The sequence below is a fragment of the Curcuma longa genome, chromosome 11 (genome assembly GCF_044706935.1).
Source record: "Curcuma longa cultivar G26 ecotype Majalengka, Jawa Barat chromosome 11, ITB_CL_G26_1.1, whole genome shotgun sequence".
NCBI lineage: Eukaryota > Viridiplantae > Streptophyta > Magnoliopsida > Zingiberales > Zingiberaceae > Curcuma > Curcuma longa.
The window spans coordinates 32,304,094-32,317,913 of NC_133871.1; the positions used below are offsets into that span (position 1 = coordinate 32,304,094).

Sequence of the window (13,820 nt, forward strand, 5' to 3'; positions counted from 1 at the left end):
ATTTGACAGCACATTTATAGACATCAGTACAGTCAAAATCTAGCTTTATCAATATCACCTTCAACTTTTACTACCCCACCATACTGTGAATCAACAAGAAGCACATATACACAGTTTGCATTACGGAATGCAGTAGTTGATTTGCTAAGGCTTCTAGCTAACAGCACACGAAGAGCAAAGAAAAGTGCTTCACCAAGAATAGATGAAGAAGGCTGCTGATCATTCTGCAGTGACATACCAACGTCAGGCCTCAACAATGTTAACTGGATAATTTGATCCCATTTCCCATGGTAGTTCCTACTACTTTTCAACAAAATTGCAGTTGCACAAACACCTTCAAGCTTCCCTTTAGCGATAGCTTTTTCTGCAGGATAAAATTTTGAGCTTGTGCTGTGTATACAGGCCACTGAGAAAGGCACAGGTTCATTATGACCCCAAAGAGTTTCCCACAGACCCTTTACACTAGCATGTAAGAAATCTTCAATGGCAAGATGAGCTGTTACTTCCACTGCATCAGATGTTGATGCACATAGAGCACTAGGCATTCGTATCAACTGCTGAAATGAAACACCTTCAAGTGCATAATCAAAATTCTGTAGTTCTGCAAGTTTGAAAGGAACATCAAAAGTAGGCTTCCCGAATTCTGATTCCTCAGGTATTCCTGAAAGCCAATCTTCAAGGTTTTGCTGTCAAAATTTCACTATCCACAAACTTCCGAAGAAAATCTTTACATCTGGAAGATGAACCATGTGGTCCAACTCTTGATCTTTTAGGCTCAGATCCAACTGAATTATGATCTGGATTCGGAGGCCAATCTGGCAATGATAAAACTGTTAGAAATGCATAATCAATACAAATCAAGAAAAAGAAATCACTAATAGATAGAACAATTTCTTATGTACCGATTCCTGAGATCTTGCTGCATCAGAAGATAGGTTGGTACTCAATAAAAAATCAGCAAGTATAGAAAAGGATTATTAAAAGATAAGTGGGCAACCCAAGCAATCCCCACTTCTCTTCCCTATCATCACTCTCCAACTTCTTCCCTATCCCTTATCACGTCCAGATCTTTCTTCAGCTCCAACTCCAGTTAAAATTATACAGCAACCAACGAACAGCAATTGCAAGTCATAACAACACTCGTTAGTCATAATTGCCACTTGCACTCACGAGCTGTGATCAGCACTGGGGCTAGCAAGCAAAGATCAGATGCACTAGTCCCCTGCGAGTTGCAAACAATGCTCACATTCATCAGTCATGATTGACACCAAAGCAATCACAACTAAGATTCTCTCTTGCGCTTGCAATCAGATCCTTATCCTTTGTGCTCAAGCTTACTAACAGCATCTACCTTTCATGGCTTCGTCTGCTAAAATTTTATTTCTCTTTTCAAATAGTTTTTGCAATTTTGGCCACAAAAAGTCTTCATTTCATTTTTTATCAGGTATCTTAGAAGAACCCGGTTTATAATTTCACATGACAAATTGTGCAAGATAGACTGAGATACATTTTGTGACCGAAAATAAGTATATGGAAGTATATTCTCTCCAATAACGGGAGACAACTATATATAGATAACAGTAACCCTAATATGATATGGGCCTTTGTATATGGGCCTTAACACCCCCTTCAAACTCAAGGTGGAAGTGGAGGTTCTGAAACATTGAGTTTGAGTAAATGAAGCCGATGTTGCTCTCGAGTTTGTGCTTTAGTGAAAAAATCTGTCACTTGTAGTTCTGAGGGCACATACTGAAGAGCAATTGTTTTCTGATGACAATGAGACCGAGTAAAGAAAGCATCAATACCAATATGCTTTGTAAGTTCATGCTTCACGGGATCATTGGCAATCTGTATGGCTCCAGTATTGTCACACAGAAGAGGTGTAGGAGCATCACAAGAAACACCAAAATCTGCTAATAACCATCGAAGCCATACAATCTCTGAAGTGGTAGTGGCAAGTGCTCGAAGTTCTGCTTCTGTACTAGAACGAGATACAGCCACCTGCTTCTTAGACTTCCATGCAAGAGGAGAAGAACCAAGAAAAATACAATAACCTGTGACAGAACGACGATCTGTTGGATCACTTGCCCATGTGGAGTCTGAGTAAGCATGAAGCTGAAGTGGACTATCACAAGCATAGAACAAACACTGAGAAGATGTCCCCCTTAAGTACCGTAGTACACGAAGCAAATGTTCAAAATGAATGGAAGTAGGGGCACTCACAAACTGACTCAGAATATGAACTGCATGAGCAATATCAGGTCTGGTAACAGTGAGATAGACAAGGATGCCTACAATACGCCGATATCGAGACGGATCCTCAAGAGGTGTACCATCAGAAGAACGAAGTTGTAAATGAAGATCCATAGGTGTCGCAGCTGTTCGACTATCTGTAATGTCAGAACTATGAATAAGGTCTTGTATGTATTTGGACTGAGAAAGATAGTAGTCATCTGCCGAATGTAATACCTCAATCCCTAAGAAATAACTGAGTGGACCCAAATCAGACATTTGAAATTGTTCACTAAGTCGCTTCTTCACACAAGAAATGTGTTCCACATCGTCTTTCGTAATCAACATATCATCAACATATAGAAGAAGCAAAGTGCGTCAACGTGGAGAGAGATGAATAAATAGAGCAGGGTCATGATCACTAGGTAAAAACCCAGCAGCTTGTATCACAGATACAAAGCGCTCAAACCAAGCACGAGGAGCCTGTTTAAGACCATATAGAGCACGACGAAGGCGACAAACATGACCAGGAGGAGCATCAACACCTGGGGGTGGTTGCATATAAACTTCTTCATGCAAATCTCCATGAAGAAAAGCATTCTTAACATCCATTTGAGAGATGATCCAAGAAGAAGTAGCAGCCACGGCAATAAGAGTACGAACAGTAGTCATATGAGCAACTGGTGCAAATGTCTCATCATAATCTCGACCTTGAGTTTGCTGAAAACCTCTAGCAACAAGACGAGCTTTGTATCTCTCGATAGAACCATCAAACTTGGTCTTAATTTTGAATACCCATTTAGAAGTAATTGGCACTGCATGTGATGGTAGTGGAACAATATCCCAAGTGCCTGTACGATCAAGAGCAGCAAGCTCCTCAGACATAGCAAGTTGCCATTCCGGAATATTAGAAGCTTCTTGGTAAGTGGATGGCTCGACACTCACACATGTAAAACCATACTTGGCAGCGGGACCAATAGTAGTACGATCTCTTAAATTATATCTTGGACCAACCTGTAACTCATCAGGAACAGTATGAGACTCATCAATATCATTAGAAACATCAACAGCAGGTACATCAGGACTGGCCGTGGTGGTAGAACCAGATAGAGACACTGGGAGATTTGTGGGACGACGATGGAATACACGTGTGATAGGTGGTTTAGGATGAAATGGAGGTGGTACAGGAGGAGATGTAGTCCCCTGTGAAGGTGGAGAGATGGAAATAGAAGGAGCAGGAATAGGGGTAATATGATGAGAAGGTGTAGTGACATCATCAGAGGATGAGATAGGAGGTAGACACAGGAACGATGTTGATTCTGTGGGAGAATATGAGGGCCGGGTAGAGGGGTTATAAAAGAAAAGACGATCCTCAACAAAGGTCACATCGCGAGAGATACGTATGCGACGAGAAAAAGGATCATAACACCGATAACTTTTATGTTCAGAACTATATCCTAGAAAAACACATTCAACAGATTGTGCAGTCAACTTAGTTCGCTCACGAGGTGCAAGCAAAACATAACAAGTACATCCAAAAACTCGGAGATGATCATAACTGGGAGAAGTACTAAAAAGAACTTCACCAGGACATTTTCCAGACAGTTTGGATGAGGGTTATCTATTTATGAGATAGACAGCAGTAGAAACAGCTTCTCCCCAAAAATGAGAAGGTACAAAAGATGAAATCAAAAGTGTGCGAGCAGTCTCTATAATATGACGATGTTTGCGTTCAGCAACACCATTCTGAGCATGAGCGCCAGGACAAGAGAGCTGAGCAAGAGTGCCTTCAGATGACAAAAATTGACGAAAAACATCAGACAAATACTCTCCCCCAGAGTCAAAGCGAAAAACTCTAATAGGAGTAGAAAATTGTGTGTGAACCATGCGGACAAAAGACTGATAAATAGAACACAACTGGGAGTGATGTTTCATAAAATAAACCCATGTATATCGAGAATGATCATTAATAAAAATGACATAATATTTGTGACCACCCTTTGTAGGAAAAGGTGCAGGACCCCATACATCAGAATGAATAAGATGTCTAGCAGAATGAGAAATACTAGATGAATATGGTAGTTGTATTTGTTTTCCAAGTTTACAACCCTTACAATGAAAATTAGACTCAATAGTTGTATGACCTAAACAACCTTTATTTATTAATGTGGACAGTCGAGACCCACAAAGATGACCAAGACGATGATGCCACTGGGCGAAGGAAGAACAAATAGAACCCGATGTAGCGGATGACACACGAGTAGAAGTTTCAATGAAAGAAGGAAGACGCAAGGTATCCAAGATGTAAAGGCTAGGAACACCTTTACGGCGATGGCCAGTCCCAATCACTTTCCCGCTTCGACGGTCCTGAATAAAACAAGATGAGTCATCAAATCCAACAAAACAATTTTGATCGGTAACTTGACCAACCGAAAGAAGATTCATGGATAACTGAGGTACTAAAGAAACATTTGGTACAGAAAAATAAGGATTGCAAAGTGAACCCTGGTGAGTGATATGACAAGATGTACCATCAGCTGTCCGAATAGAAGCTCCATCAGTGACCGGCTTGCAAGCAACCAACTGAGACTGATCAGATGTCACATGAAAAGAAGCCCCTGAATCAAGTACCCAAGACGACGAAGGAGCAGGAACAGGTGAAGCAGCAGCAATAGACACTGAACCTGCAGGAGTGGAACCAGTACCACGACCACGAGCACCACGGGCAGTACCACGGGCAGCACGACGTGCACGATAGTCAACCAACTTCTCTGGATGAATAGAAAAACAATTCTCTGGAAGATGACCAGTCTTGCCACAATGCTTGCAGGGCTCTGAAGAGAAGCTTTTTGGTACACTGACCCTTTGAGAAGCTGCCAACACACTATGAGAGACAAATGCAGAAGAAGACATAGACTTGAAACGTGTTTCTTCTGCAAGTAAATCAGACAATGCATGTGCCATAGTGAGATCAGAAGAATTGTGAAGTAATCGTGTACGAATAGAATCATATTCAGCCCGAACTCCCATAACAAATCTGTAAGTGAAAAACTTTTCAATAAACTTGTGTGTTGGGCAAGGAACAGTTGTACATTCTGGTATCATGGAAATCAGTGATCCCATCAAACGATCAAAAGCAGAGTAGTACTCATCAATGGACATATCATTCTGCATAATTTCATGAGTTTGCTGCATAAGATTATGTAAAAGAGCACCATTATCCTGAACATAGCGCTTCTTCAAGTTGTTCCATATGTCCTTAGCTGTTTTGAACTTAGAAAGACTCATAATCATGGATTGTTTAGTACTATTGACCATGACAGCCATCACTTTTCCATCATTAATATGTCATTCTGTTATTGCAGCAGCATTACTACCATCATTCTTAAGCACAGGTGGAGATTCATTTAAATGAAAAAGTAAACCATAACCCCTTAATGCAGTCTCTACACAGAAAGCCCAATCTGGATAATTCTGACCATTTAAGGTGATATTAATAATAATTGCATTTACATTTATTGAAGACATGTTGAGAAATGCTCGTGATTATTACCAAAATAATAGGAAGAACCTGGCAGAAGTTTTTCAAGCTCCTTGTCAATGATATGCACTGTTGAGTCCTTGCAGCAGGCCAGCGATGGTGATTTTCTGAAGGTCTGGAGCTTTCTAACTTAAAATTGTTCCTCGTGGGAGTAGAAGAGGGAGCGATCGGCGCCCGTCGTTCTGGTGTGGGCTTCCTGATGGGAGAAGTGAGCCTTCCTTGCAGCCGCTGTCTTCCAAATCGGGAAGGGAAAGGGCCGCGAGTTGCCGCTGGATCGACACAGAGGCTGATCGGATCCAGACGAGAGGAAGAGAAGTATATCCGCGCAAGGAAGCCCTCGCACGCAAAGGGGGAAGGCGCAGGCGCAACTGCCGCCGCCTGCCCTGTTCGTCACCGACACCCGACTGGAGCTGCGGCTTGCAGAGACGGAAGGAAAGAGGAAGGAGCGATCAAAGGGCTCTTGGATGGAGTGAAGATCGCGATCGGGTTTCTGCTTCTCGTGGAGATCTCAGTGGATCGATTCCGGTCCACGGATTTGGATCGGTTAGACAAGGAAGTCGGGGATTTCTCTCCTCCACGCCGGAGCAGCAGCAGCGGACGGCGCTCGACGAAGCTCGCGATGGAGAGGATGAATAGGGCGGCGTAACCGCGATGCGATGGAGAGAAAGATGCGCGGCGCGATTTGGGAGAGAAAAAAAACGCCGACGGTAGGGTAAGCCGGAAAAATCTAATGCCTTGGCTCTGATACCATGTGACCGAAAATAAGTATATGGAAGTATATTCTCTCCAATAACGGGAGACAACTCTATATAGATAACAGTAACCCTAATATGATATGGGCCTTTGTATATGGGCCTTAACACATTTATGCTTCAACATGAGGAGTGTTGGATTAAATAGTTATCTTTAGTTTGACATGGCTTATTAACATAACAATTGCTATGGCCATGCCTAAAATATATGCATGAGTTGTGTAATTACAGTTTTTTTGATACAATATTTTGTAATCTTACCTATCACATTACAATATTACAAAATCCTAATCTGTTCAAAAAGCTATACGAAGTTACTTTGATGTCCCAGAAAAAGGTGAAGGGGAAAACCCCTAACTGTGATCCCAGTGAAAAATGCTCACAGTAGTCATTTCAAACCCCAATTCAGTCGCGCAATCTGCAAATTTCTAGGCAGAAACCTCGGGCGACTAAATCTAACAAAAACCTACAATTTCCCGAGATAGAAATACCAACGGAAAACCAATCTCTAACCTTCCATTCAAAAGGAGCACTGGATCAAAAATGGTGTGGTGATTACTAGGCCTTCTTCTGCAGCAGAAAGGAGGAGGAGAAGGAGAGCATCCCTCGTCGGCGTCGCCTCCAAAGCAGCATTCGAAGTAGCAGTTCCTCTACTCCTCCTTCTTCTATAAGAAGCCACGCTCTCCTCCTCCTCTTCCTCTTCCTTCTTCAGCGCTCGTCGTCTACCGTTCCGTTGTTCTGGTTTACATCACGAAATATTCCGATTAATCCTCTTTTTTATTTTCAAACAAATTAATTACTCTTGTCCCTCTATAACGCTACCTATGACCTACATGTCTTTTAATTGGACTTCACTTCTGGGGACCTATACTGACCTAGGAAGCGTTTGGACCCCACCTTTGAGTGGTGGAACACATTGAAATAGCTTGGACCAATTTTGTAATAATTAAAAATGCTAAGAGCCAGAGGAGTTCTCGATTTACCTTCTCACATATGATCGTAAGGTCGATCGTGTGAAACTATTGAAGTGGCGAATTCCATCTTATACTGAAGAGTTGGAAGAGTTAGAATTGTAATGCTATTCCTAACAAGAACTTGTGATTAATTGGAAGGATCAACCGAGTCATTGTTCGATCCAAATCTGAAGATGATTGGCTTCGAAAAACCACGACTTTGTCTAGGACTCTCTTCCTAATTGGTCGAACTCAAGCAGTAATAAACCCAAATCATATATAATAATGTTGGAAACATAAAGGGATGCCTTCTTGTGACTCGCATCATGTAATTGACTCTGGGTACAGTGGATCATCTGTGTGTCTCCCTTCCATGATAGCCAACAATGGTCCTGAAGAAGCTTTACAGCCATAAAAACAAAGCAATTCTTAAATTTTCTAAGATGATCATGTAATGTAAATCTGGTTCACGTTGATGGTGGATGGCTTTCTTGGAAAATTCTCTGATTGAAGAAGCAAAAGGTTTCACATGCCATTAAACATTGGAATTTCTATATAAAACGACTTGAGTTGTATACTCAATTTATAATGGTATACTCTGACCTTATTCTCTCTCTTTCCAAGCTAGGTTAGGGTTGTTAGTACAATCGATCATCAAAATTAATCAAGTTGATCAAGTTTGAGTTGATTCAAATTGAAATTTTGATATTTAATCAATATGTTAATTAATCGAGACGTCAAGTAAGTTATGGTTGATCAAATACTTGATAGTCAATCAATATGTTAAGCTAGTTGAATGAAAAGTTAAGTAGATTAAGGTTGATCAGATACTTAACAAGATATGAAAAGTCTAAATGGATTACCGTCGATCGGATATTTGGCGATTGGAAATCCAACATGAAGTTGGCACGAGACGGAGTCCAAGTGGAACACGATTAACCGGACACTTGGTGATCGAATGTCCAATAGGTAATTTATAAGAAAAAAATCCAAGTGGATCACGGTTGATCAAATACTTGATGGTTGAAAGTCTAATATAGAGTTAACACGAGTCAAGGAAGTCCTGGTAGGTCAACGTTGACCGGATATCAGACAACGAGAAAGTTCCGACAGGTCAAGGTTGATTAGATGTCAGACAACAATGAAATCCCAGTAGATCAAGATTGATCAGATGCTAAGTAACGAAGAAATCTTGACCAGATACTAAGCAACTAGAAATTTCAATAAAGTAAATTTTTGAAGGTCATAACTTTTGACTCGAATATTAGAATGAGACAATTTTTGATGTAAAATGAAGCTCATTCAGCTATCCATAATTTTACTCAATATTAGTTGACTAATTATATATATTAGTCGATTGATTTTGATCAGAACTGAACAGAAGTGAATCGATTCGATTGATCAAGCTAAGGTCGTCAGTCGTACGATACTATTTCAAAAGTAAATAGAAGAAAATCTATTCGACTGATTAGGTTTATCAGTCAACTAATTCTGATTTAGAAGCAAATAGGAGATAATCAATTTGACTGGTTATTCGAACTGATGGACAAATTGATTCGATTGATATTTAAAAAATTGACAAAATCAGACAAGATTTAAGAAGGTTCATAAATCATTATTTAGCCGTTGACCAAATCAGTCAACTAGTAAAGAAAATCTGTTGAATAGTTTGGGGAAAAGCTAAGTTGATATAAAGGTGAAAGCCAAACATTTTGGAGTTTTTGTTCATGTTTTACTATTTAACTTGATGTAAATCTTTTAAAGCAAAAGAAGCGACTCTCAAGATTATTACAAAAGTTATCTTCTTCTTTGAGTTTTCTGTTATTACTTTTGTAAGCTTATTATAATCTTATTGTTAGAAGGTTTCTCCAAATTCAAAATTTGATCGAGAATGAGATGATTTAGTGGAAGTAGAGAGATAGAAGTAGACCCTTGGATTAGTTGTTTCAAGAAAATAATATCAAATAAAATTAATGTGTTAACTTGTATGTGTACTATGGTGTATTTTCGTTTCAAACTTCTATTGCTCAATTTGATAGAGGAAACAATTTGAACTATTCAATCTCCTCTCTAATTTGTAAGGTCCTAACAATGGTCTCCACATCAGCAAGTCAACTCTGTTAATTGAATTTGAAATAGAAAGTGTTTTATTGATTCGAATGCATGTAATCTTGGGCATCTCTTCTCTAAGTTCATCAAAAAATGTAATCTTGGACATCTTTTATTCCTCTTTCATTCGATTTTATATCTAAACTCTCTTAGTTCATCGTCTTTTTCGCATCTCATGTAATTTTAAAAATTATCATCAAAATGATATTGAAATTTTAAAATTAACACTATAATATTTTGATTTCTCGAATCATGTAATATAGTAGTGTTGAACTTTTAAATCTGTATCTAAATGATATTGAATTTTCAAAATCAGTATCAAAATGTAATATGTGCATTCAAATCAAAAAAATATTTTTTTATTTCAAATTGTAAATGGGATACTTAAGAAAATAAATTGATGTTATAGTTATTGATGAGAGATATAGTTTAGTAAAAAAAAATGAAATACCGTGAGCCTTTAAGAATTAAAAAAAAATTATATTGGAGTTGCCCTAGGCTCCTGTCCAACATGGGGTAGGATTGAGTAGCGATAAAGCAGAGTTGAATTGGTTACGATGGAACAAAGTTATTACAGTGGATAAGGGTCAAATTTTAACAAAATCGAGGTAATACCCTCCTCTGTCGTGATTAACTACAGCTTCTCAATTTACCTCTTCACAGATGATCATGAGACCTACTGTGTGGAGCCATTGGGATGACGAATTTCACCTTTATTATTGAAGAGTAACGATAAAGCATCAATTTCGGGTGGAACAAGTGCCACTATTTGCTTGTTTCGTGTCGATAATAAAGATTCGAGGCTGATGCAAACTCACACTAATTTGAATATGATATCGACATTCATACTAGTGCAGTCCAAACAAGTTGTATGGCAACTTGCCAATTTGTCAATTGCTATGTCTTAATCGTTTGCATTGTCTGTGACCAATTTTTCCATTCGATGAACCTTAAATTAAGAATTAGTAAAAGTTAAGGGGCAAATATGAATAATTCCCTGTCAAGGAATATTCCCTCAGAATTGATAATTTTTTTTAGAGATTTAATAAGAAATCCATCCACTAGTCCCGCTCTGTTGGTCACCCAACGGCTAATTTTTTGGGCGCCGCACGCCCTCAGCCGTTGGATTAAAGAGATCCGGTTGATGACGAGTCGACCGTTGAAGTACGCTCCGCGGAGCACCGCTTCTTCCCCTTTTTAAAATTAACTCGTTGGAGCAGCGCGACAGTTGCGTCGATTCGAAAGCAGAGACGAGGAGCGGAGTGGCGAAAGCGAGAGAAAGAGGGCTGAGATCTGGGTTCTTCTCCTTCTCCGGCATCTCTCTGAGTCCCCCACCGTGGCGGCTAATCTGAGAGCGGAAGGGGAGTCCAAGGCGGCTCGGCTCCAGTCGTTCTTTTCCTCTGTGTTCGCGAGTCTCTTTCGGCAAAGAGAGGAAGAGGAAGAGGAAGGAGGAATTGCTGAAGAGAGGGGCTTCATGGCTTCCAAGCGTCAGGAACTGGTCTCGCAGCAGCAGAAAGGTAAATGGGTTCATAAAGATGTGGGATTAGGTTTAAAGAAACCCTTTTCCTCAGTTGATCATGCTTCCTTTTTAGGCGGACTCTGTTGATCATGCTAATGTAGCGTAAAGATCTCTTCTTTTGGTTCTTTTACCCTAGTCGTTGGTCAAAATTGTAGAGGATTTCATTTCGTTGCCGACGCTTTGTGTTCAACCAGTGGAATCGATTCATTTTTGACATTTAGGAAAGAAATTTGCTTTTTTATGTTTTGTATTTATGTAAATTTGCAATAGGAAGATCATGTCAGAACTATGTAGTCTTTTCCGCTTTTCACAAATTTTTCCTGCTTCTCCGTTTTTTGTTGTTTATCTTTGATTTTGGGTATTCCCACATGCATTTTCCCGCAAATCAGGATTGATAGATTGATACGTTATCCGATTGTTTTAGGTGGGATTCCACCAGTGGGCAAGCAAAAAGCTGTCGCTGTGGCAGCGGATGCTAAGAATCGCAGAGCCCTTGAAGACATCGGCAATCTAGTTAATGTCAGAGTTGTCGAAGGGTAGGATCGCCTGTGCTTTCTCTTCCTTACGCCGCCCTCATCTTATTAAAATTCTTGTGTATTTTCTCATATCATCAGGAAGCTAGAATCCCAGGTCAACCGTCCCATTACTAGGTAATTAAACCCAAAAACTTTAACTTTTTTTTTGCTATCTTCATCAATACATTTCCTTCCCCTCCTGTGCTAATCGTTTGCATCGAATATCATTTAGAAGTTTCGGCACTCAGCTTCTTGCAAACGCACAAAATGTTGTTGCTGCAGCTGCTGCTAATAAGGTATAGAATAAGAACTTTTCCTGTTTGTTCCTTTTCACCAAGATTTCTACCCATTACTAATCGCACAGAAGTTGCAATTGCAGAAACCTGTAACTATTCAATCTGATCAAGTAGATGCTAGAGTTTGTGCAAAACCAACTAAGAAGGTCGCAGGCAAAAGTAAGGAGGAAAAAAAGGGGGAGATCATTGTGATAAGCGATGACTCTAATGAGGAAAAGAAATATGAAGCTGGAAGATGTAGTACCTGCCGCAGATCTTCCAGAAAGAAAGTTAGTTCTCTTACATCTGAGATCATTGTGATAAGCGCTGACTTTAATGAGGAAAAGAAATATGAAGCTGGCAGAAGTAGAACCTGCCGCAGATCTTCCGGAAAGAAAGTTAGTTCTCTTACATCTGTGATGACAGCTCGAAGCAAGGTAAACCAAAATCATTAACCCCTCCCTACTATTTCTTCCACATTATCAATCTACATTTGATTGTTTTCTCTTGGCTTCAAATGCTAAAGGTTGCTTGTGAACTCGCTGACAAGCTCAAAGAAATGGTTATTGATATCGATGCATCTGACAAAGAGAATCAGTTGGCTGTTGTGGATTATGTAGAGGATATCTACAAGTATTACAAATCCGTTGAGGTACTCCATTGTTCAGTGCTCCACAAATTTATTAGACTCTTGCCCATCTTCAGTAATCCTTCTTGATACTCGATATACAGCATTCATGCAGGCCTCGCGACTACATGGATTCCCAGGTGGAGATCAACGCAAAGATGAGAACTGTTCTTGTTGATTGGCTAATAGAAGTGCACTATAAATTTGAGCTGATGCCTGAGACTCTCTACTTGACATTGTATATAATTGATCTTTATCTTTCCACGGAGGTGACTCTGAGGAGAGAACTGCAACTTGTTGGGGTTTCTGCCATGCTCATTGCCAGCAAGTACGAAGAAATCTGGGCGCCAGAGGTATGCCGACTAGCAAAAGGATGAATCTTTCTTGAGGATTTTGCAAAACTAAAATGTGCACTGGTTGATTGCAGGTCAATGATTTCATTTGCATATCAGATAGAGCCTACACCAGAGAAGAGATCCTTAGAATGGAGAAGCGAATTCTGGATAAGCTTCAATGGAACTTGACTGTGCCGACACCATATGTCTTTCTTGTCAGATTTGTGAAGGCAGCAGAATGCGACACTGAGGTGAGATCCTCATGCTGACAATTAGCATAGTGGAATCCTTGCTTACAAATGGTGTAATGAAAAATGCAGATGAAACACTTGGTGTTCTTCTTCGCTGAGTTAGCTTTGATGCAATACTCTCTGGTTACCAACTGCCCATCAATGGTGGCTGCTGCATCTGTGTATGCAGCTCGATGCACTCTAAAGAAAAGTCCTCTTTGGACTGAAACCCTCAAGTGCCACACAGGGTTCTCCGAACAAGAATTGCTGTACGTGTGAACTTTTAATTCATGCAGAATTATATATATCTATCATGCTTTCTTGACAAAGAACCGATGAGTGCAGGGACTGTACACAAATATTAGTGAATTCCCATGCGGCTGCAGGAGAGGGAAAGCTCAAGGTAGCATACAAGAAGTATTCTCGTGAACAATTTGGAGCTGTGGCGTTGTGTCCCCCTGCAACCAAAGTGATGGAGGAGTTGAAGGCATCAAGGAACTGAGTGACAGTACTAACTTTATTTTATTTTTCATTTTTTTTCAAAAACATTTGTGGCTGTGAGTATCAGTGTTTGTGTTTCATGTTCTTCATGAAAGAGTAGTGATGTGGGCAAGACGGTTATGTTTTTGGATAGGCGTCCCACGTACTCTCTTAACTCTTCTTTACTCAGGCTTGGTTTAGTGTTGTGCAATATTGTAGTGTGACAAACAATATTGACCTGAAATATATTT

General features: G+C 39.9%; 1 protein-coding gene and 1 pseudogene across 1 annotated transcript; one reads left to right on the forward strand and one right to left on the reverse strand.

Annotated features, from left to right (window-relative positions):
- Positions 1 to 4,604: 4,604 nt before the first annotated feature.
- Positions 4,605 to 5,398, reverse strand: LOC141837958 (uncharacterized; annotated as a pseudogene).
- Positions 5,399 to 11,061: 5,663 nt separating this feature from the next.
- Positions 11,062 to 13,720, forward strand: LOC141839694 (G2/mitotic-specific cyclin S13-7-like). The gene is made up of 11 exons (XM_074727503.1): positions 11,062 to 11,104; positions 11,531 to 11,642; positions 11,721 to 11,756; positions 11,854 to 11,917; positions 12,001 to 12,154; positions 12,254 to 12,333; positions 12,423 to 12,548; positions 12,629 to 12,877; positions 12,952 to 13,110; positions 13,180 to 13,358; positions 13,435 to 13,720. Exons 1-11 carry the CDS (start codon positions 11,062 to 11,064, stop codon positions 13,589 to 13,591), a joined length of 1,359 nt encoding a protein of 452 aa, XP_074583604.1. The 3' UTR covers positions 13,592 to 13,720.
- Positions 13,721 to 13,820: the final 100 nt, after the last annotated feature.

What these genes read in the sequence shown, in the direction of transcription:
- LOC141839694 (XM_074727503.1), top strand. Translation starts at nt 11,062, where the DNA reads ATGGCTTCCAAGCGTCAGGAACTGGTCTCGCAGCAGCAGAAAG. An exon ending in AGTATTACAAATCCGTTGAG is followed by an intron (nt 12,549 to 12,628) that starts GTACTCCATTGT and finishes CTCGATATACAG; the next exon opens with CATTCATGCAGGCCTCGCGA. An exon ending in CAGCAGAATGCGACACTGAG is followed by an intron (nt 13,111 to 13,179) that starts GTGAGATCCTCA and finishes TGAAAAATGCAG; the next exon opens with ATGAAACACTTGGTGTTCTT.